Raw genomic sequence first — 20,512 nt, forward strand, 5'->3', positions numbered from 1 at the left:
AAAAGAGGAAAGAAAGAGTGGTTACCCCTGGAAGGATCCTATGGATAGCTGCAGAACCCTGGAACAGATGGGAGTGACTACAGGCTCCACACCTGCTCCAGATCCCTGCTGCAGGTTCCCAGTCCTATACACCCTTCAGCCTAGGTCCATCCAGCAACAAGTCGCAAAACTGCTTCCACTCTCCATGCTCCATCTGCCACACCCCTGGCAGCCCTCTTTCTGGCCAAGTCTCCCAGAATTTATTGCACCCAGGAGAGGGGCTTTACCTTAAAATTCTAATTGCAGAGAATGACCAAGAGTCAGACAAAATTAACCTTGACTCCAAGCACAAGGTGTTCTGTTCTACTTACTCAGAGACCTGATGGGAAGCAGATGAGTATGTGGAAAATAATCCTATTTTGCACTTAGAAAAAGTTATCCCAGGACCCATAGCATCCCTCAACTTAAGTCCTTGAATACCTGACTTCACTCTACAGGGAAGCTGCAGGATGGGTGTGGCCCCAGGTCATTAGCTCAGCCTTTCTGCTTCAGCTCTCTGCTTGCTAAAGTCTCAGCCTTCAGCCAGGATGTTCCTGCTGGCCAGGGACCACTAGCCAAAAAGCCACACTTCTATCACAAGGAAAAGAATCCCAAGGTACCCTGGGCCTCAGCCAAACCAAGGCAGCCTCGGTCAGCCATGCTGCTATGAGAACTGAAGAGGACTTGTGGGATCCCAATTGTGAGCGTTATCAACTAATCACTTTCAAGATCTTAATTATACAACCCACTCAGAATCTTAGTAAGAACGAGTTGCTGAGCTGTTCCCACTCATACATTTCTTTATCCAGGCAGCATTTCCAATTCCATAAGGTGCTATAGAATCCCTTTTATGCATCATTAGATGCTGGCCCATCTCTGAATATAAATCCTGGCCTGGTTAACAAGCTTGCAACAAAAGGAATAAAGAACCAGTTTTAGTCCTTCGCACGTGCCTCAATACTTTTCACACATCTCTATCCTTCATTGCCACTTGGGTGACATAATAACAGTTGCCCAAGTCTGGGCAGGGATTTCTCCTTACACTCCAATGAGGCCTGAACAAACAGCATGGCAGAGGCAGGTCCCCTTTTCTCATGACACAACCCAAGAGAGCTATCACTACACACGTTAAATACAGGGGGGCAATGAGAATGGGTGATTAAGTTATCAAGAGCCTCTTTTCACTTAGAAGCTCTCTTCAAAAACTCCTCTCAACCAAAGAACAGTGTCCCTGCCCGAGAGAACTATACTGCCAGCCACACCTCCTTTTGGCTACCAGACAGAGTCAGGCTGCTCCCACGGCTCTCCCTAAGGAGCAGGTGGCTGCTCCCCAGGCCCTCCACACTGCCTGCCCTTTCACATCCTCCCATGGACACAGGGAGCTGGCCTCAGCCCTATATAGCCTAGCTTCTGCCATCTCCAGAGGAAGTAAGACTTGTCAGAGAGGAGAAAGACAGCCTAAATGGGAAGGTAACCAGCAAAGACATCCACTCTATTCACTTCCCCCTTGGGGTCTACCTCCCCTTTGGCCACACCACAAGCAACTGCCCCAACAGTCTTTCAGGACTCTGTGAAGGGGCTCATCTAACACAGTGCCTGCATGAATGTGGTTCTGGATGGAGACAACTAGATCTCAGTCAACTTTTGGTCCAGAAAAACCATGAAGACAGTCTCTTTTCCAGAGTCCCCGTAACACCTGTTTTGCACAGAGGCAGCAGGAAGAGACAGGTTGCAAACAGGAATGGGAAACTAGAAAAGACCATTCCCACCGCAGGAGCAGTCCGTCAGTACACAGGTCTGATCTTAACAGAGCAACCTGAGAGTTACTCTCAGCTTCCCGGAGGAACTGTTGCCTAAATCTTGATGCTCGGGGCCAGAAGCCCCTCTTAACATCTCACTGTATTTCCTTCCTCCCTGTCCAAGCCCTAGGTCTTCATCATTTACTGCGGTCCTCTTCAACTCTGAGCCAAACCATGGATCTCCCTGACCCTGCCTGCCTCTGTTCTAGCCAGTGACCTAAAGCAAAGCAGCTGCAGAGCCAGGGGAAACTCTGTATGGAGAAACAGAACTGTGCAGAGTAAGCAGAAAGTTTATCAGGAAAAGTTGCTCTGCCAAACTTCAAATGCAAAAGCATTGCACTGATAAGATGTCTGAGCTCATTACGAAGGTATCAAAGAGACCTCCTCACCCCTTCACAAGCACAACGCTCACAATTTGCTCCCCTCCTAACGCACAGACTCACCCCCGCCCCTACCCTAAGCAGTCTCGTGCCCTCTGAGCTCCTCCAGCCGCGCTGCTCTAAAGCCTTCTCAGATGCTCCCCAGGCCCCGCCTCGCCTCCCCCATCCCACTTCAGCCGCCCCCCCTTGGCTTCCCCTCGCCTACTAATGACCCCCTACAGGCGCCCCCTCCTTTCACCACGTTTACAGTTCCCTCTCTCCTACCGTTCCCCTCTCTGCTCCTACCCACACCCCCAATTCACTCTGTTCTCCTAATCCCAGTTAACCCTTCATCCTCCCCTCCCTCGTTAACCCTTCGCTACCCACAGGCTTCGTTAACCCCTTTGTCCCCATTCCTAACTTCAGCCTTAACTTCTTCCCTCGCAGCAGGAAGCCCTCCTTCCGAGTGCTTTAACCATTCTCCTTTCCCTTCCTCCTCCTCCTCAGCAAATTACTTCGCCGCCGGCGCTTTAACCCTTCTCAGCCCGCCCCTGTCCGTCCCCCCGCGGCCCAAGGCATACCAGTACTTGACGATAGCGGTAACCTGGAGCGGGTTCGGCTGGTCAGGGTAAAGGCGGCGGCACTCTCCGTAGATGGCGTGCAGTCCCGGGGGGAAGAGCGAGGCGAAGGCCGGAGGGGCAGTAGGGCCAGGGGCCGGGGGCGCGGCGGGGCCGGGGGCGCAGCTAGGCCGCAACTCCGCCATCGGGGCGCGAAGGGCGCTAGGGGGGCCGGGGAGGGCAGACGAGGGGAAGAGCACTGACGCGCCAGCAGGAGGACTCCCGGGTGCGACTCCCGGAGGCGATGGGGGCTGCAGCGAGGTCTAAGCTTCGCGCCTGCGCAAGGCGCACAGTCCGACCAGGCCGTCGCCGCGGCAGAGACGGCCAGAGGGTGCCTTGGGGGCCGCGGGGCGCTCTGGGGGGCGGGGCGCCTGCGAGCCCTATTCCGTCATCCATTGGCTAGTGTCTGTGCCAGTCACATGCGGGGAAGGCGTGGTTTGACAATAGGTCCCGCCTCCCTCTCCCAGAGTTGGGGGCGTCCCAAGGCTCTTGGCCTCCCCCTAGTGTTAGGAGGAACCCAGGTTTAAATAGAGATGTTAGGGCATCGTCCGAGGTGCTAGGGTCCCACCAACGCACTGAGAAGTGCGCTGACAAATGGCTTGTCACTGTTCTGGTGACATGCTGCTAAGGATTTAATCATAAATCGGACAATGGATTGATTCGTTCTTCAGTGTAGCATTAGTTTGGTTTTTTTTTTTTGTTTCAGTAGATTATATGTTTCCTACCATCTTTGAATATCCATTGACCATATTGACTGACACTAACTCCTCCAAATTCAGGGATCATATGTTGAAAAACCTATTTTGGAGCTCTGTCAGAAAGTAACAAGACTTAGATAAACCAGGATCAATTAAATATACTTGGTGATTATTTAATAAATGTTTTCAGTGATGACAATCTCTTCTTTGTTCTGTTTTAGGCAGATGTACTCAGGTTGCCTTGAGGAACACCAATATCCATTATCTCCTATTGGACCTGCCCTTCCCCATTGCCTTTTACTGTCTGTAACTGGAAAATTTTTTGATTCCTAAGGTACCGGGCTAGGAATTGTTTTCCTGTTTACAATAACTTTTCATATAGTAATGTCTTCCAGTCAATGATCTTGAAGAAATTCCAAGAGAAAGGGATAGAATAGAGTCCTGACTACCGGTGCTATTAACTAAAGAGTCACTGCAACTTGAGGGGAGGGAGGAAATAATCTAGAGAAAAATACACTGCGCTCATTAGAAAGCAGTAACACTTAACTTCACTTCCATTTTCTCATTCATCAATGTCAATTCTAGCTCCCCACGAAAATTAAAGGTATACTAGAGCAGTTCCTGAAGCTATTAGATGAACGATGTTTTAATGAGCAAAAGATCATCTATACCAGTAGTTCTAAATGCCAGTCTTCAGACCAGCGTTAGCATGTTGCAAAGTTTACACTTATCCAGGAAAAATTCTAAAATCAATGAAAATATACTTTTTTCCAAAAAAACAAATTTATGCAATTTATTTTCGTTTGTTCTGGGAATATATTTCTCCCTGCATGTGTGTGTGTATTAAAATTTCCTTTTATTAGAGTCTGATGGTTACAGATGTTTATTAATGCCTTAGACCCAGATGAAAACCCAACAACCTTATGTTGTCAAGGGGAAGTGATGAGGAGTGGCAAGACTGATCTGTAAAATCTAAACATTCACGAATTACTGACCAATCCTAACCAAACTGCAGACAGACAAGAACTCAAGACTACATACTTCAGCATGCACTGAGAATCCCTTCAAAAGGACTACAGATCCAGGCATGCAATGCAACCATCAATCAGCGTCCTCGTCTATTTATCTATGGAGACTACAAAGCCCAGGGTACTGTGCGTTCGAAACGCGCCATCCCGTCCCTTAAAATAGGCGGAGCTCCAAACAGGCCTCGCTCGCTAATTAGGTGCAAAGCATGCTGGGTGTTGTAGTTCTTCGGAAGCGAGGTCGGGCCGCTCCCTGGCTGCCCTGCACCAACGGCTAGACTGCGCATGCGTTGTCAGTAGGTTTAGCGGCGGACCCGGCTGGCAGTTCCTTCCTCGGAAGGAGAGATTCTTCTGCCATGGAGTCCTATGATGTGATCGCCAACCAGCCTGTCGTGATCGACAACGTGAGTTGCACCCCCCTGGAGGGACTTATGCTCTCCTCCCCGAAGGGATCGCTTCCCGGGTTTCAGCCTGGGCCGCCGGCTCTTTGTCACTGGCCCGGCCTGTCAGGCGGGTTCAGCCGCCGCCGCCTCTGTCCTCCCCCGACCCGTAGTCTTCAGGCAGGGCGGCCAGCCAGCCAACAACCATGGGATGGAGAACGTTGGGATAGATAAAGGGAAGAATTACAGTGCTTGGGGTCCTTGGGCCCTTGGCTCGAGGGGCCTTAACCGCTCTGTGAGAGCCCGGAGCCCGCCCCTCCCCTGTTTCCGATAACTCTATTGGCTGCTCTGGCTGTCCATCTTGACCGATGACCCCGCCTCTGGGCCTTGCCGGATGAGGGCAGACCTCTGCAGTGATTGGTTCGTGCCCCTGCCGTTCTTCTGGGCCGCCATAATTTTTTACCTCTCTCAGGGGCGGAGCGGGGCACGAGGGGTGTGGGGATTGGTCTCGAGAACTCCCAGTGGTGGGGCCTGAGCGGCTAGGGCCCGCCCGCGGGTGGAGAAGGGCTAAGTTTCCTTCGGTCCCCGGGCAGGCTGGGCTGCTACGCGGTGTTTCTGGGTGGGGCCCAAGAGTCTCGTGCCAGAAATGGCCTTAGGATTTCAGTTATTTCTATGATTATAAACTACAACATTAGTAAAGGTGGAGAAGAAGGGAGAGTGACAAAGCAAGCAGGGAGGTACTTTCCTTCGGAACGCCCAGTTGCTGGGGAAAAAAATTACTAAACGTAGTATTTGCCAGGCGCTTACATGGCGGGTTCCCATACATTCAGATTGGATTCTCACAAAAACTGGGTGGATAGTTAAGGCAGGAAATTTGATCCTTGTTTTGCAAATGAGAAAACTGAAGCAGGAAGAGGTGAAGTGAGCCCAAGGTCACAGAGTAGAGATACCCTAAATCCAGTGCTTTACCCGTTATTCTTCTTTCTGGTACCCCACGCAGATGTGTCAATAGTGACAAATGGGAAGAATCTAAATACTGCTCTTAATTTTGGTGGAGGGAGGCAATTGTAAAACAACTGGATTTCTGTCTTCCACTCAAAGGTTTGGTCCCACTGAAATTGGTTGATACCTTTCTGTTCCCCTTCTGAGTCCCTCCATTGAGGCAAAACTGTCTGTTCCCTCTGCCCTAAGCTGATTGTCGGATTCACGCTGTTGATTCAGCCCTTGGGACCTTCACCACGTTGCAAGATCCCTTCATTTGCATCATCTCATTTAAGCTTCAACTCTGATAGGTAGATAGGACTTACCGTTCCCAACAGAACTATGCAGAAAAGTGAGGCTTGGAGAGGTTAAAAACTATTCAAACTACTTGGCTTGTGAGTTGAGGTACCAAGACTCAACACTGAGATTGGGTTCTAAATTCCTCACTTTTTCCAAGGAAAGGTGCTTCTTTGGCTAGCTTTAGTTCTCTCCAGGAAGGAGATTGAGATCAATGAGACTTCATTTAGGGGAGGATTTTTTTTTTAAGGTCTCCTTCACTAGACTATTAAATCCTTGTGGGAAAAGATGATATTCCTTCATTTTTCATCCCTCTCTTCTTCCCCACCTCCCTCCACACAGCCTAGCACCAAGCTGGATTTTTTTGTTTCTTTTTTTCTCACATTAGATTTTTGATTGGACTGGGTTGATTGGTGGGTAGATGAATGACTGAATATCTATATCACAGTAACAAAGATACCCCTAAATAAACAAAGGATTGGTGGGGGACCCCTAATTAGTTACTACAGAGGGTTGTGTAGGATTCCTTGTTCTTAATGTTGATTTTCAGAGCACACTACTATTTCTTACCTTCAGCCAGTTAGTGTGTGCTTCGTCTGCCTTTTTCTTAGTTATAAAAAGGAAAAAAAATATAAAAATTAGCACTTTCCTGTTTTCATGAGTAATGCAGGAGTGCTCTGTGCATCCCACCAGTTCTTTTGCTTCTAGAATTATTGGGCAGGAGTTCTCTCTCCAGCCATTTTCTTTAATGTCACTTAAGCTAACACTTCTTAGTTTCTTCTTTCTCTTTCTTGGTAGTGTATCTGAAATGCATCAAAGCAGTTGTGCGTTTTCAGTTTTAAGATTTAAGGAATAGACTTGTTTTTCCTCTGGGAAAACATTGCCTTTATTATGCCAACAATTCTGCCAAAAGGTGAAGTAGGAGAAAGGTTAAGTAATTTTCCCACTAGAATTTACTGAGCATCTGCCACAGTTTTAGATTTGGGGCCTCAGGTAGTTCTTGCTGTTTGATACTTAGTTTTGTTTCATTTTGTTTCAAAATGAAACATGGATAGGAAAAATCATTTGAAATATTTGAGCCAACTTTATATTATGAGAATAATGTTATCTAGCAGACTTAGCATCTCCATAGCTATGTTGCCACATTTTATTTCTGGGCTAAGGAGAGTGTAATTACAAGAAAAGAGAACAAAGAAAGCAAGGAAAAAAGGGAACAGCCTATTATTGGTTCACAGCCTTTTCCAGTCTTAAGACAATTGTTGACCACTCCTTTCCTGCAATTCTGGCACCAAACCAATTCATCAGAGTTTAACGAGGAAAATGGAAGGGGGTGGTGTGTGCATGCACTTAAATTACAATGACAACAACAATAAAGTGATGGGTATTTTGAAAAACTAAATAAGTCTTTCTTCCCAAAGGCATATCATAGATAGTGATACAAGAAAGAAGAGGGCTTTTTTTTTTTTTTTTTTTTTTTTTTTTTTTAGCAATTTGCTATCAGTTCTTAAGATCTGCAGGTTCACTTAAGTTTAAGGGACTCTAGCTGAGGCAATGAAGTTAATATATTTATTTAACACTGTCACTTGTGATGTGACATTCAGGCTGTTGGTCATTCAACAAGAATCCATTCCTAGCTTGACAGAAAGGGTGAAGAGGAGGTGACATGTAGAGATATCCTGCTGTTCAAGTATGTGTATTTTAAGAGCCATGGATGTGCTTCCCAGCAAGCTAGGTAATCTAAGGGTGAGAAAGAAACCAGTACCACGTGGAAGAAGAAACGTTGTGAATTAGTTGCCAGGGATGTCTAGAACAGAGACCTCAAACTCAGTGCCTGTGGAGGCCAAGCAAGTACATTAAAAAGGAGGAGGAAGAAGATAGCCTTAAAGATGATGTAAGGAATCTGGAAGGTACATTGAGGATGTCTGACCAAAGGGCCAGCTGCTTCTAATTTCCAGCGAGTTGTCCCCATGTAGGAATGCAGGCCCAGTGTTGCCAGATCTTCTGATTTTTCAAGAGAAATCAGAAGTGTTAAATTTCACATGCAGTCTCCAATGTGTAACTGTTGGAAATTAATGTAAAAGTAGTTTGTGATCTATTAGAGACAGCAAGTAGATTAGTAGTTGCCTAGGGCTGGGGCTGGGGAGCAGGGGCAGGTAGTGGTAAGAATGGAGAGTGACTGCTAATGGGTACAGAGTTTCTTTAGAGGATGATGAAAAAATTACTGAAATTAGATTGTGGTGATTATTGTATAGCACTGTTAATATACTAAGAACCACTGAATTCTACTGAATTATAAATATGAATTTATCTCAATAAAGTTGTTTTTTGAAAAATGACTTTGTGGGCCAAACAAAATGTCTTTGGGTGAAATTGGGCCACCAGTGTCTTAGAATCAGAGGCTTCACCTCTCAGCGTCCTTTCCCACTTGTAAAATGGGAGACAGCTAGCCTCCTTCCCAGCAAGTCAAGAATAATCAGGAGTGCCTAGGAAAAACGTTGCTCAAGCCACAAGGCTTATAGCCACCAGGTACTGGGAGAGCCTTGCTGTGGGATTTGCTTTTTGTTTGCCTGCATCAGAAGGAGAATGGTCAGTGGTGGCTGGCAGCAGATTGGCAGAGTCTTCAAAAATCAAATATTCAATGAGACTACTTCAAGAAGCCTCTACAAGGCATTTGTTTACTTGGCTTTGCCAGAGTGAATAACAAGGAGAGTGCCAGCTCATTTGTCAGGTATACAGTTCCGAGTTACAAATGTTGCTAAAGAAATTGACATGACCCCATGGTATGGCTTGAGCAGAAAAGAGGCAACTCAGCTGCCTCCCCCATCCCCACCCATTCTTCACCCAACTGCTGGCCTAGCAGGCCAGCTGGTGGGGCTACAGGGACAAGCTGGGTCTGGTTCCACTTTGTGCATCATTCCCAATGCTGCCTTTGCCTTCCCTGTACCACCTCTGCCTAGGGCTTCTGGCATTCCAGCTGCTCATTCAGGTTCCATACTTTAGGCTTCAGCTGCCAATCATTTGAGCTTGGTCTTCATGTTAGTCAGCCAGCATCTATTCAGGTACCCTGCAAATGCCAGATACTGCTGATATACAAAGTCTCTGCCCTCGAGGAATTTGCACTGAGAAGAGACAAAAGTGGCAAACATAAATTCGAATAGAAAGCAAAATGAAATTCATGCTACCTAGCAGAAGAGGTGATAGTGATTTGAGGTGATAATAGGAAGAGGATAATTAATTCCAACTGGGGATTATTCTACAGGAGGAAGGCAGTGATATTTGAACTAGGCCTGTTATATACCCTTGCTGGGAAGGTCGGAGAGAGAGAAATGAACGTAATATCTTAATCTGCCTTGTCACTCAGACTTTAGTCCTTTTGCTGGTAAACTCAAAATCAAATCTCCAGGAAAATCATCTCTTCAGAATATCTAGAGTCTGAAGTACAGATCTCATCTTTACTTTTCTTGTTTTCAACCTCTGCCAGGAGATCTAATTAGTCTGTCAGCATCACCACACCCAGATGAAGGCAGTGAGCAATTATTAGAAGCTTGAGCTAACAAGTTCCTGGAGTTCTCTTGTACAGTGCTCTTCTCACTAGCTGTGCCACTGTTCCAGAGCCCTTGGGTGTGCAGTAGGATAGTCCTCCCTCCTTCCTAGCCTTTCAGCTCAGTTTACAGCTGCACCTTTTCCAGGCTCCTTGCTTTTCTGCCCAGGCCAATGAGTTTGCACATTGTCTCTTGTTTTCTCTTTTCTGTTGGCAGAGGTTGCTGCTGTCTTAGAGAACTGACTGGCCCTGCTCTTCCCCTGTTACCACTTTTCCTGTCCTTCAACCACTTCTTACTTCCTCCCTCTGTCTCGCTAGGGTCAGGCACCTGGATGGCCTATCTAACCTCCCCACCCACTCCCCGCCCTTCTATAGTAGAGCAAGAATAAGAAACAGAGGGAACCAGGCGTGTCGCTGGAAAGCCTTTGGTACCAAGACAACCTTGGCTATTTAGTGTCTCCTGATGTATTTACTGCTTGCTGTGTGGGTTCTGGAAATATCACACTCCACCCTAGGAGAAGTGGTTGACAGGCAGCAGGAAAAGGCTCGCCCTAATTACACTTGCAGCTGCAAACTGTGTTGAGGGTGGAAGGATGAGGGTATCAGGTGGGGTGTAGAAGAATTAAGAAGGAAGAGAACAGGCTGAATCTGCAAGTGGTTTCAAGCCTCGACATCTGTCCTGCACGGAGTTGGTATCTGTGTCCAGAGTCAGTGTGTACTTTGATTGGGCCCCAGGTGGTGCCAGACATGCTGGTGGGAGATGTCAGATTCTTCTCTGGGCATCCCACCCAACATACCAAGGATTGGAGCAATGGGATTGTAATGCTGAGTCTCTTTTCTTCTCAGACAATGCTTTAGGGCTTTCTTGCTCTTTACCATCAAAAGACCAACGAGTAAAGCAAAGCATAGTAAAACAACAACAACAACAACCACCACCACCACAACCACAAACCCCTCACAAAGCATAGCAGTCTGCCTATGTGGTCAGAACCAGACAACATGTGTCATATTGGAGTCAGCTTCAAGCATGGCAGCACTCATGGTTGTGTCTGTCATAGAGGCCCTGGAGGGCAGGGGTATTTCAGGCCTGAGCTGGGAAAGTAAGTTAGAAGCATCCCATGGTGGTACAACAATCACACACTCTTCCCACCTTGGTTATGTTCTTAAACTTGGCCACTTTTGTGCTTCAGAGTACTTTCCTCTTCTCAAGTTTTCTCTTTTTCTTTCCTTTATTACTGTTATTTTCAATTCCAAAAGTAAAACATGTTCAATGTGGAAAAGTCTAAGAATACAGAAAAAATCAAATAATACTCAGAGTATGCAGTATAAATTCCCCCCACCATCCCTAGCCCCACTGCCCTCCCTTTGGCACGCATTCACTGCACGAATACTCTTACAAATAGATATATCATATCTTTTTCGAATAAAAATGGAACCATGTTATACATACTGTATGATATATATCTCTTTTTGTTTTTGTGATACTCTGACTTCTCTTTCTCTCCCCAGGGATCCGGTGTGATTAAAGCTGGTTTTGCTGGTGATCAGATCCCCAAATACTGCTTTCCAAACTAGTAAGTTATTGTGTAACTTAATCAGAAGCTTGGGGGGCTTATCAGCTTTGTTATGGGGTCAGATGTCCATCTTTTAGGGAGAAAGGATCTCTCATTTGGGTCAGCCTTGGTTTTGAAAACAACCTCAAGCAAGGGGCAGGATCTGGCTTGTGGACTAAGCAAACAATTGCCTGCATGGTACAATTTGAGAGGCAAATTTTTTAAATTTGATTTTATCTGATGCCAAAAATGTTGACATTGGTGACTCACTGCTTTGGATGACGGTCTCTTCAAGGAGCCCTCTTAAAATCCTCCTATCACCCTAGGATGGGGTTTAACATCAAATCATAGCTACCATCTTAGTAAGAATGAGTTTTTTCTCAGCACATCCCTAAGGTAGAGAGACTGCAGGCAGAAAAAGGGCCCAGATACTGGGGAAGGGGACTCAAGCAGTAGAAAATGAAGGTGGCCATCTGTCAGTTACCACAGCACCATTTTCCTTAATAGGCCTGGGCAGGAGGATAAGGAGACAAAAGCTTTTTTTTTTTTTTCACTTATAACAATTTTTTAACACCTTTTTGTATGATTCCTGTACAGTAAACTACACATATTTGGGATGAACAATTTGATGAGTTTTGATAGATGTATACATCAATGAAACCACCACCAGACAAAAACTTTTTGAGTTAACCATTCACTTAGAGATTCTTGTTTACTTATCTCTCTGGATCTACACATACGATGGGGAAAGGGAAGAACTAGAGGTATGGAATCCCCCAGAATGTGTTTTAATGACTTATAAGATAATATAAAAATATATGAAATAGTATACAAATGACTTCAAGTAATACATGTTCATTATAGAAATTGTGGGAAATGCAGGAAAGTAGAAAGAAGAAAGTCAACTGTAATCTCACTCCTCAGAGATAATCACAGTAGAATTGAGTATATTTCTCCCCATCCAAGTGTGTGCCTCAGTACATTCTTCCTGGGTTCTGTCGTGTCTTCTGTCATGAAATGCAAAGTGATTTCCATTTCACCCCACCCCACCCCACCCCGACTTTCTTTTGCAGTGTGGGCAGACCTAAGCATGTTCGTGTCATGGCAGGCGCCCTCGAAGGCGACATCTTCATTGGCCCCAAAGCCGAGGTAATCTCCAGTCCTACTGAAGAAGCCTCAAGCCAGCACAAGACCTTCATTATTCCCACAAATGGGCAGTGCCCCAGCAATTTCCTCTTGAAATCTCCCCTTTCGCTCTCTCATCCCAGGCCTACTGGGTTTATTTCTCCCAAGAGCAGCCTCTGGTTTTGGAGAGGAAATATCTGGAACCCCATTTTGGGAAACAGGGACCAGTCTAGCAAAGAGGGCTTTTGCCTTCCTTCTGTACTCTGTCACTATGTTGCCAGTGATCAAACCAATTGGCTTGGTTATTTTTTTGGCAAAAGAGGCTGTGGGGAGATCCTAGCTGGAGTACCCTGGGGATAAGTTAATTAGCACAGTTTGGCAGAGCCCTCAGGCAGCCTTTAGAAACAGAACAACAGAATCATTGTTGCCAACCTTGGCTGCAAGTGCTGAGGCCCAGAGGTGGGAGCCGGGAGTTTGTGTCCTGGGACCAGGCAATGAGGAGGGTGCCACCCAAGGGCCCATGGAAATGCAGAAGCCCTCTGCTTTGCCAGCTGATTGGGCAGTGAGAGCAGTTTGCAGCATACGGTTTAGAGATTTGGAGGTGGGTGTGCACCCTTAGTCATGGGTGAGGCCTGTGGGGTGGGAAGTCTCAGTCCTGGAAGGGCACGGTCCACCAGGAGAGACTGGCTGTTGCTGGAAGTGCTGCTCTCTGCCCGCAGGAGCACCGAGGACTGCTTTCCATCCGCTACCCCATGGAGCATGGTATCGTCAAGGACTGGAACGACATGGAGCGCATCTGGCAGTATGTCTATTCTAAGGACCAGCTGCAGACTTTCTCAGAGGAGGTGAGAGTCCTGTGTGCAGGCGCTCCTGCGAGGTGTGCAGAGCAGACAGAACCCACTACCCCGTACATGAGAGGGATGATGATAACTGCAGAGTGTTTGAGTCTTATGTTCCAGGCACCAGGCCATGTGCTTTTCAGACATGTTTGCAGTTAGTCTTCATAACATTCCTATGAGATACAGGTAGTATCATCTCCATTTTACAAACAAGGGAATGGAAGCTCAGAGAAGCTAAGCGGTGTTTCCAAGATCACCCAGTGGATAAAGTGGTAGAGCTGGGATTCAAACCCACATCTTTCAGGGGGGTTGGTATAGCCCAATGGTAGAGCACATGCTTAACATGCATGAGGTTCTGGGTTAAATCCCAAGTACCTCCATGTAAAAAAAAAAAAGAAGAAGAGGAAAAAAACCCCCACATCTTTCAGCCTTCAGAGCCTATACTCTAACCTCTAAGGTAGTAACTCTCAACTCAGAAACACAAAAGAAGGTGCATACAGGAATATCAGAATTTCCAACGTAGGGATATGTTTCATTTTTTTAAGTACAGTCAATATTGAAATTTAATTTTCTATTTTGAAAAAAAATTAACTATTACATTTATCATAATGATTCCAAATTTAGAGTTTAGCAAAGTCGTGACAATTGGAGCTATACAGTAGGTACAAGGGCCTATATAAGAATCTTGGAGGGTCAGGAGGGGAGTAGTGGGGTGGAGGTGAGGACAGAATGAGACTTTAAAGGAGCCTGAATTTGGAAAGTTGAGAAACTGGCTTGGGCAGGGGTAGGTGACAGGCCCAGCTTGCCTCTTTTTGGAGAGAGGCTGACAAAGGTCGCCTAGGCTCTCCAGCCACACAGTACTATTGAGGGGTGGAAATCTGGCCTTGCCCTGATTGCCACCTGGGCATCTTTCACCAGCATCCTGTGCTCCTGACGGAGGCGCCTTTAAACCCGCGAAAAAACCGGGAACGAGCTGCTGAAGTTTTCTTTGAGACCTTCAATGTGCCAGCCCTTTTCATCTCCATGCAAGCTGTGCTCAGCCTGTGAGTAGCAGCTGGCTGGCTAGCCTGGCCCCTTGTGGGGAAGCAGTCCTCTGGCAGAATCAAGGCTGCCTTTCCTTTGGGTTGGTTCAAAGCAACCTGAGCACGTCGGCCAGGGAAGCTTAAGGATGGTGGGAAAGGGAGTGTTGAGACTGTCTCCCAGTCTTGGCACTCCCAGCCGGTTTGGCCCCAAAGTCTCCTCTCAGCCTGCTGGGAAGGCCACATCCTGCTACAGCTCTCCCTGCAGGCCCCTGTACTGAGTTCAGGTATTTATTCAGTGCCTACTTCTGCCTGGTGATCGGACTGTAATGAAAGCACCACCGTGGCCCCCATTCTCATACCCCTGTCATTCCTGTCATGCTCCCAGCCTGCCAGGGTTAGGTCTATCACCGAGATTATACACTGGTGACCTGCAGATGGCATGTGTTTGACCCCATTAAAAAATTGTGAGCCAGCATTTTAAAATGGAGGGTGGGGGGAGGATTCCTATCAAAACCCAAATTTATGGCTTCTCTGAAAAAAAAGGAAGAAGGCAGCCCCCTCCCCACTTTAGTTTAGCTACCATTGAATTCTATCAAGAAGTGAGTTTCTTCCTAGAGTGAGGAGGTGGGGATTAGTGATGGTTTGCCCCCTTTGCTTTAGTTATGCCACGGGCAGGACCACGGGTGTGGTGCTGGATTCCGGGGATGGCGTCACCCACGCAGTGCCCATTTACGAGGGCTTCGCCATGCCCCACTCCATCATGCGCATTGACATCGCCGGCCGGGACGTCTCTCGCTTCCTTCGCCTCTACCTGCGCAAGGAGGGCTATGATTTCCACTCATCCTCCGAGTTTGAGATTGTCAAGGCCATAAAAGAGGTGAGCACTGCCCCAGGGGCCTAGAGCTGGGCTCAGAGGGACTGGGAACAGCAGCCAGGACCTCCGTGACCTGGAGTGAAGAGCAGTGAAGCTCCTGTCCTGGGGGTCAGGCTCTGTCCTCCCCAGCCAGGCCTCCTGGCAGCTGTGTGATCTCCACCTGGGTCCCCTCACCCTGACAGAGTCACCTTCCACAGTGCTACCACCTTGTGGGGGAAAGGGAGCTGTTTCTGTTGCCTGAGCTGGGCGATGGGTACACCGGTGTTCATTGTGTTTTTTATATATTATACACAAATTACATATGTTCTTTTGTATCTGTGAAGTCAGAATACATTTTTCTTTCTAGTTAAGATGAATCCTCCTGCCACCTACGGCTCTAGGGAGATCTCTGAGCTGGGTAGGTGGGACCCAGAACCATATGAGTAATAGGAGAAGAAAGATGCCTGAGTCTGAACTAAAATTAGGGCATGGTCTCAGGCCCAGATCCAGAGAGCCAAGTTGCCACGCCTGCCCGCTGGGAAGGTGTACAGGTGGGAACTCATATCCTAAGTGCCACCCAGTGAAGGCCAACCGCAGTTTTCCTGCCCCTGCTTTGGGGCAGCAATTCTAACAACCTTTAGGGCGATCACTGTAATGGGCAGATTTCTGCAGCCACACATCACTCCCTGGGACTTTGGGTAAGCACCAAGTTTCCTGCCTGCCTGACTCGTGCTTGGTTCTGCAGAGAGCCTGCTACCTATCCATAAATCCCCAGAAGGATGAGACACTAGAGACGGAAAAGGCTCAGTACTACCTGCCTGACGGCAGCACCATTGAGGTAGGCCGCCAGACCTTGCCCCTCAGGCCCCTGAAAGCTCTGGGCCCAAACCAAACACCCCATGGGGAGGCTGGAGGCAGATGTAGCAGGCCTATTACCCGCTCTGCCTGGAGCAGCATAGCTCTTGAGCCAGGGATTTTGCTTCTCCCATGTGGAGACTGTTTCCTGGGTCAGGGTGGGAGTAGGCAGGGGGATGTGTCATGCTGTCCTTAACCACTTGGGCACAGTATAGGGTGAGTGGCCTCTCCCTGGACCTTCGTTAATAGGAAGAAATTTCCATGAATGAATGAATCCATCTGTTAAAGTTCTCTTGGCTGGAAAATGCCAGAGCCAGGATTAAACATAGGCGTGTCCTCTCTCTAGTTTCCCAGGAACCCTATCTTTGTTCCTTGAGGCTCTTGACATACAAGGTCTTCCCTGAGCCTGGCCTTCATAGCCACTTGGTTACTAAATGATGGGCAGAGGAGCCTCTTCCGTTCTTACTCCCAAAGGGACCTTGGACCCTGCCCCAGCCTAAGAAGCTTGCCTCCCACCCCACAGATTGGTCCTTCCCGCTTCCGGGCTCCTGAACTACTGTTTAGGCCAGACCTGATTGGCGAAGAGAGTGAGGGCATCCACGAGGTGCTGGTGTTCGCCATCCAGAAGTCCGACATGGACCTGCGGCGCACGCTCTTCTCCAACATCGTCCTTTCGGGAGGCTCCACCCTGTTCAAAGGTTGGTCTTTGCTCTCAGTACCCAGCCCCAGGAAGCTTCCAGATCCTGCTGCGCCCAGACGTGCAGAGAATTGACTTTAGATTCTCCTTTCCCACCCATTCAGGTTTTGGTGACAGGCTACTGAGTGAAGTGAAGAAACTGGCTCCGAAAGACGTGAAGATCAGGGTAGGAGCCTGCTGAGGGCAGGGGCACGGGCAGGGTGGAGCTGGGCCTCCAAGGGTCTGGAGTGCCACGTGGTGTGGCCTCCCCTCCAGCTCTGCCCAAGTTTTTGAGGCGCTACCAGATGGCTCCCGTTTTCCACACGACCCTTGAGGCCAGCCAGAGGGGAGACCCATTCTCACTCTCTCCCCACAAAAGAGGGCAGTTCTGTGCAGGGTGTGGCAGATGTGGCAGGGTGCTAGATAAGGGTCCCACATGTGGCCTTTCAGGGAAACTGTAACACTGACAGGAGACTAGCTTTGGCTGCTCCCTTGTGACACAGTCCAGCTTCTTAGTAACTGCTGAGGGGAGCTGGCCTGAGAAAGGAGGGATCCTGAGTGAAGGAGGATGGTTCCTGCCATGGAGTCTGCTTCCCATCAGCCCCCAACAGAGTGAAATCTTGCCCCAGACAGCCCTAGCTTCCCTGGGAGCCGTAGATACTTAGGGCTGCTGGAAACCTTTTTCTCCAGATGAGTGTCAGGCTGGCCCCAGTACCCCCAAGAGAGGCCACAGTGTCCAACAGGGACATAACTTAAAGCCTGTTGTGGGAAATGTGTCCCCAGCCTTGGGCAGTGAGAACTGGCCATAAACATGGGTGTTGGAAGGGAAAGGAAGGATGGATGTCTCAGATTCCTCTTTCCACCCACCCCTGCAGATATCTGCACCACAGGAGAGACTGTATTCCACATGGATTGGGTGAGTAGCTCTTCTGGTAGTAACAGCAGAACAGGAAGCAGAGGCATTGCTGACCCCTCACCACCTCATCCCTTTAAAGAAAAGCCTGATCTGGTTTGGCCCAAGGGGGACTGGCTGGCTCCACCAATACCCACCCTCCTTCTCTCACAATGTTCCTTTGGATTCCTTCCACTCCAGGGGCTCTATCCTCGCCTCCTTGGACACCTTTAAGAAGATGTGGGTCTCCAAGAAGGAATACGAGGAAGATGGTGCCCGATCCATCCACAGGAAAACCTTCTAATATTGGGACATCATCTTCTCTCTGAAGTTAACTCCACTTTAAAACTCGCTTTCTTGAGTCGGAGTGTTTGCGAGGAACTGCCTGTGTGTATGAGTGTGTGTGTGGGTACAAGTGTGTGTGCATATGCGAGTGCCGTGTGGCCAGGGGATCCCAGGGATCCCGGGGCCCAGAAAGGACGATGAACTACCCACGATGGCAATGGCCTGAGACCTGGGGTTGACCACTTACTGGTCCCTGACAGGGAAGAATGCTGGCAGAGGGCCCCACTCCTTCAGCAGCTGGGCCTTTATCTGGCTGTGTGGGACTATGTTTACTACCACAGGGAGACAGGAAGGTGAACCCAACCCCAGGAGACCTTGCTGCTGCCCATTCTAGGCTGGGCCAGCCCCACCCCGACTCCACCTAGGGTGCCCTGCGGCCCAAGGCAGCTGCTGCCCCCCCCCTTGCTCATCATTTTGCTCTTGATGCCTCTAGATCGTGGACCGAGGCCTGGGGCCAGGGTTGAGTTCTGTCTGGTTTTGTTGCAGTTCAGCTTTGCAAGGCTGGAAGAGCACTCTGGGAGCTGCTACTGAGACTTTGGGGTCAGCAGGGGGCAGGATGCCCTCACCTTCACCTGGGGACCAGGACCACACTGGGCATTTGAGGAGGGCAGGAGTAGTGCTACTTTTGATTGGTGGCAGAGCTAATGCTCCAACCCCTAGCCCCCATCCAGGGGCTGTCAGGAGAGTTTCAGGAGCCTGTTGGCCCCAGGCCCTGTTACTTGCTTTCCATCCATCCTTGGGTAATGCCATCTTCAGTTTTATTTATTGAAGTGTTTGTTTAGTACAGGGACTGGAAAGAGGGAGCTCACTGCCTCCTGCCCCACCAGTCACCCTGTGCACACTAATGTTTACAGCGCCTAAGCTTAGCGTAGCATCCAGGGCCCCGCCACTCCTTGCTAACAGTGAACTGACAGTATCCATAGGCCTCAAGACCATTTGGGATTGGAGGCTACAGTCAAAGTCACTCCAGCCTCTTTCTCCCTCTTCCACTTGCTCATTGCCCTGGAATCAACATGCTAGTTGCTGGCTGGATTTTCTGAAACGGGGTAGAATCACCCTTTGGCAGAGGCTCCTAGAAAAGGAGGGGTGTCGGGAATCCAAACCCCTTAGGACTGAAGAAAGAGCCGCAATTAACCAAGTTGCCTTTTCCCACTCTAGCTGACCCAGGGGGACTAGGTTATAGAGGTGAGAAGGCCCCCTCTGGGCTGATTTGTGCCATTCTTGTCTTTGGACTTGTTTGTTTAGGGAGGGAAGGGCCAAACCAGAGTGCCAAGAGCTGATGGGCTCAGGCTCACCTCCTCTGGTCCACTGGAGCCAGGTGCCTACTCTGGACTTCAACCCAGATGGTGCAAAGCTGAGGCTAGCAAATCATCACCTGCACCCTCACCTGTGACACCAAGACCTGCCCAGATCCCAGATTTCAGGCAGTATTTTCCCCCATGCCGTCCAACGACCAAAGGCCCTGCCAGGTGTGGGCTGCAGCAGCAGGTGTGTGTGAAAGCGATGTGGCGACCCGCGGACTGCAGTGTGCTTAACCAGCTCACCTCCCTCCTCTTAGCCCAAGCCTGTTCCTCGCACAGCCTCGCACAAACCACATTGCCTGGTGGGGCCCAGTGTACTTAAATAAAGTCGTTCCAGTAGATACATCAGCTGGGCCTCTTTCTCTAGCCAGAGCAGGGTGGGAGGAGGGATGAGCTGAGTCTGAGATGGTGACTGGGCCTAGTCTGTCCTCTAGAGGGTGCTGTTGCACCAGTCAGGCTTGGCCAGACCTTAGTCCAACGCCCAGCCTGTCAGGTGGGTACAGAGAAAATGGTGTTCACATGCAAGCTCAGGTCAGGAACTGAGGGTCCCAGCCCTGTGCACCCGCCCAAGCCCATGAATGAGACTCTACCCCAAATGAGGGAACCAGCTCTTGACATCTTTGAAATTAGAGGCTCTCAAAACTTCGATGTGAATAAGCAGCTCAGGAGCTTCTCAAAAAGCGGTTCCTGGGGCCCTTGCTCAGATACTCTGATTAATCAGTTCTCCATTTTAAATCTGTATACTTGGGGGGCTAGGAGGGGTACTGTTAGGCATTTTCCAAATGTTAACCCAGTTGATTCTCCCAACAACCCTGCAAAGTGTAGGCGTGTTGATATCCACTTTACAGCTGAGAGAATAGAGCCACAGAGAGATTACATAATTTCCCAAAGCTCTGCCCTTTGTCAGCTAGAATTTGGACCCAGGCAATACAGCCCTGGAGCAAACATCCTCAGCTGCTATGCAGACCCTCAAATAATCACTGGCCTAGAGCAGTGGTTCCTAATCGAGGTCAATTTTGCCCCTCAGGACACACTAGGCAATGTCTGGAGATGTTTGTTGTGGATGTTTAGCAGCATCCCTGGCCTTGGCCTACTAGATGCCAGAAGAATCTCCCGCTAGTTGTGATGACTAAAGAACTACCTGACCCTGAATGTCTCCAGTGCTGAGGCTGAGAAAAGCTGCCCTAGAGCAGGGGCTCTCAGTCCCAGCTGCACAGTAAAATCACACTTTCCAAAACCTGAGTGCCAGGGCTATACCCTAGACCCATGAAATCAGAATCGTGGGGAACAGAACTCAGACATCAGCATCTTCGGAACTTACAGCAATTCCAAGGTT

At 48.7% G+C, this 20,512-nt stretch overlaps 2 protein-coding genes across 6 annotated transcripts in view; one reads left to right on the plus strand and one right to left on the minus strand.

The window, feature by feature from the left end:
* Positions 1-3,158, minus strand: part of SUFU (SUFU negative regulator of hedgehog signaling) — a 99,870-nt gene extending 96,712 nt beyond the window's left edge. For 3 of the 5 annotated variants that reach the window (XR_004323815.1, XR_004323816.1, XR_004323814.1), the window contains exon 1: positions 2,758-3,158. Coding sequence is in view for 2 of the 5 variants with exons in the window: in XM_032491026.1 (XP_032346917.1) it covers positions 2,758-2,939 (182 nt within the window). In the remaining 3 variants the exon portion in view is untranslated. The remainder of the gene's footprint in view (positions 1-2,757) is intronic. The other 2 variants (XM_032491026.1, XM_032491027.1) reach the window with 2 other exon arrangements.
* A 1,579-nt stretch (positions 3,159-4,737) lies between these two features.
* ACTR1A (actin related protein 1A) lies at positions 4,738-19,524 on the plus strand. The gene is made up of 11 exons (XM_006182971.3): positions 4,738-4,920; positions 11,225-11,289; positions 12,342-12,417; positions 13,113-13,238; positions 14,151-14,275; positions 14,915-15,131; positions 15,853-15,945; positions 16,486-16,660; positions 16,764-16,825; positions 17,514-17,554; positions 17,732-19,524. Exons 1-11 carry the CDS (start codon positions 4,873-4,875, stop codon positions 17,832-17,834), a joined length of 1,131 nt encoding a protein of 376 aa, XP_006183033.1. The 5' UTR covers positions 4,738-4,872; the 3' UTR covers positions 17,835-19,524.
* Positions 19,525-20,512: the final 988 nt, after the last annotated feature.

The sequence above is a fragment of the Camelus ferus genome, chromosome 11, assembly GCF_009834535.1.
Source record: "Camelus ferus isolate YT-003-E chromosome 11, BCGSAC_Cfer_1.0, whole genome shotgun sequence".
Taxonomy (NCBI): Eukaryota; Metazoa; Chordata; class Mammalia; order Artiodactyla; family Camelidae; genus Camelus; species Camelus ferus.

What these genes read in the sequence shown, in the direction of transcription:
- ACTR1A (XM_006182971.3), top strand. Translation starts at nt 4,873, where the DNA reads ATGGAGTCCTATGATGTGATCGCCAACCAGCCTGTCGTGATCGACAAC. An exon ending in TGCAGACTTTCTCAGAGGAG is followed by an intron (nt 13,239 to 14,150) that starts GTGAGAGTCCTG and finishes ATCTTTCACCAG; the next exon opens with CATCCTGTGCTCCTGACGGA. An exon ending in ATGCAAGCTGTGCTCAGCCT is followed by an intron (nt 14,276 to 14,914) that starts GTGAGTAGCAGC and finishes CCTTTGCTTTAG; the next exon opens with TTATGCCACGGGCAGGACCA.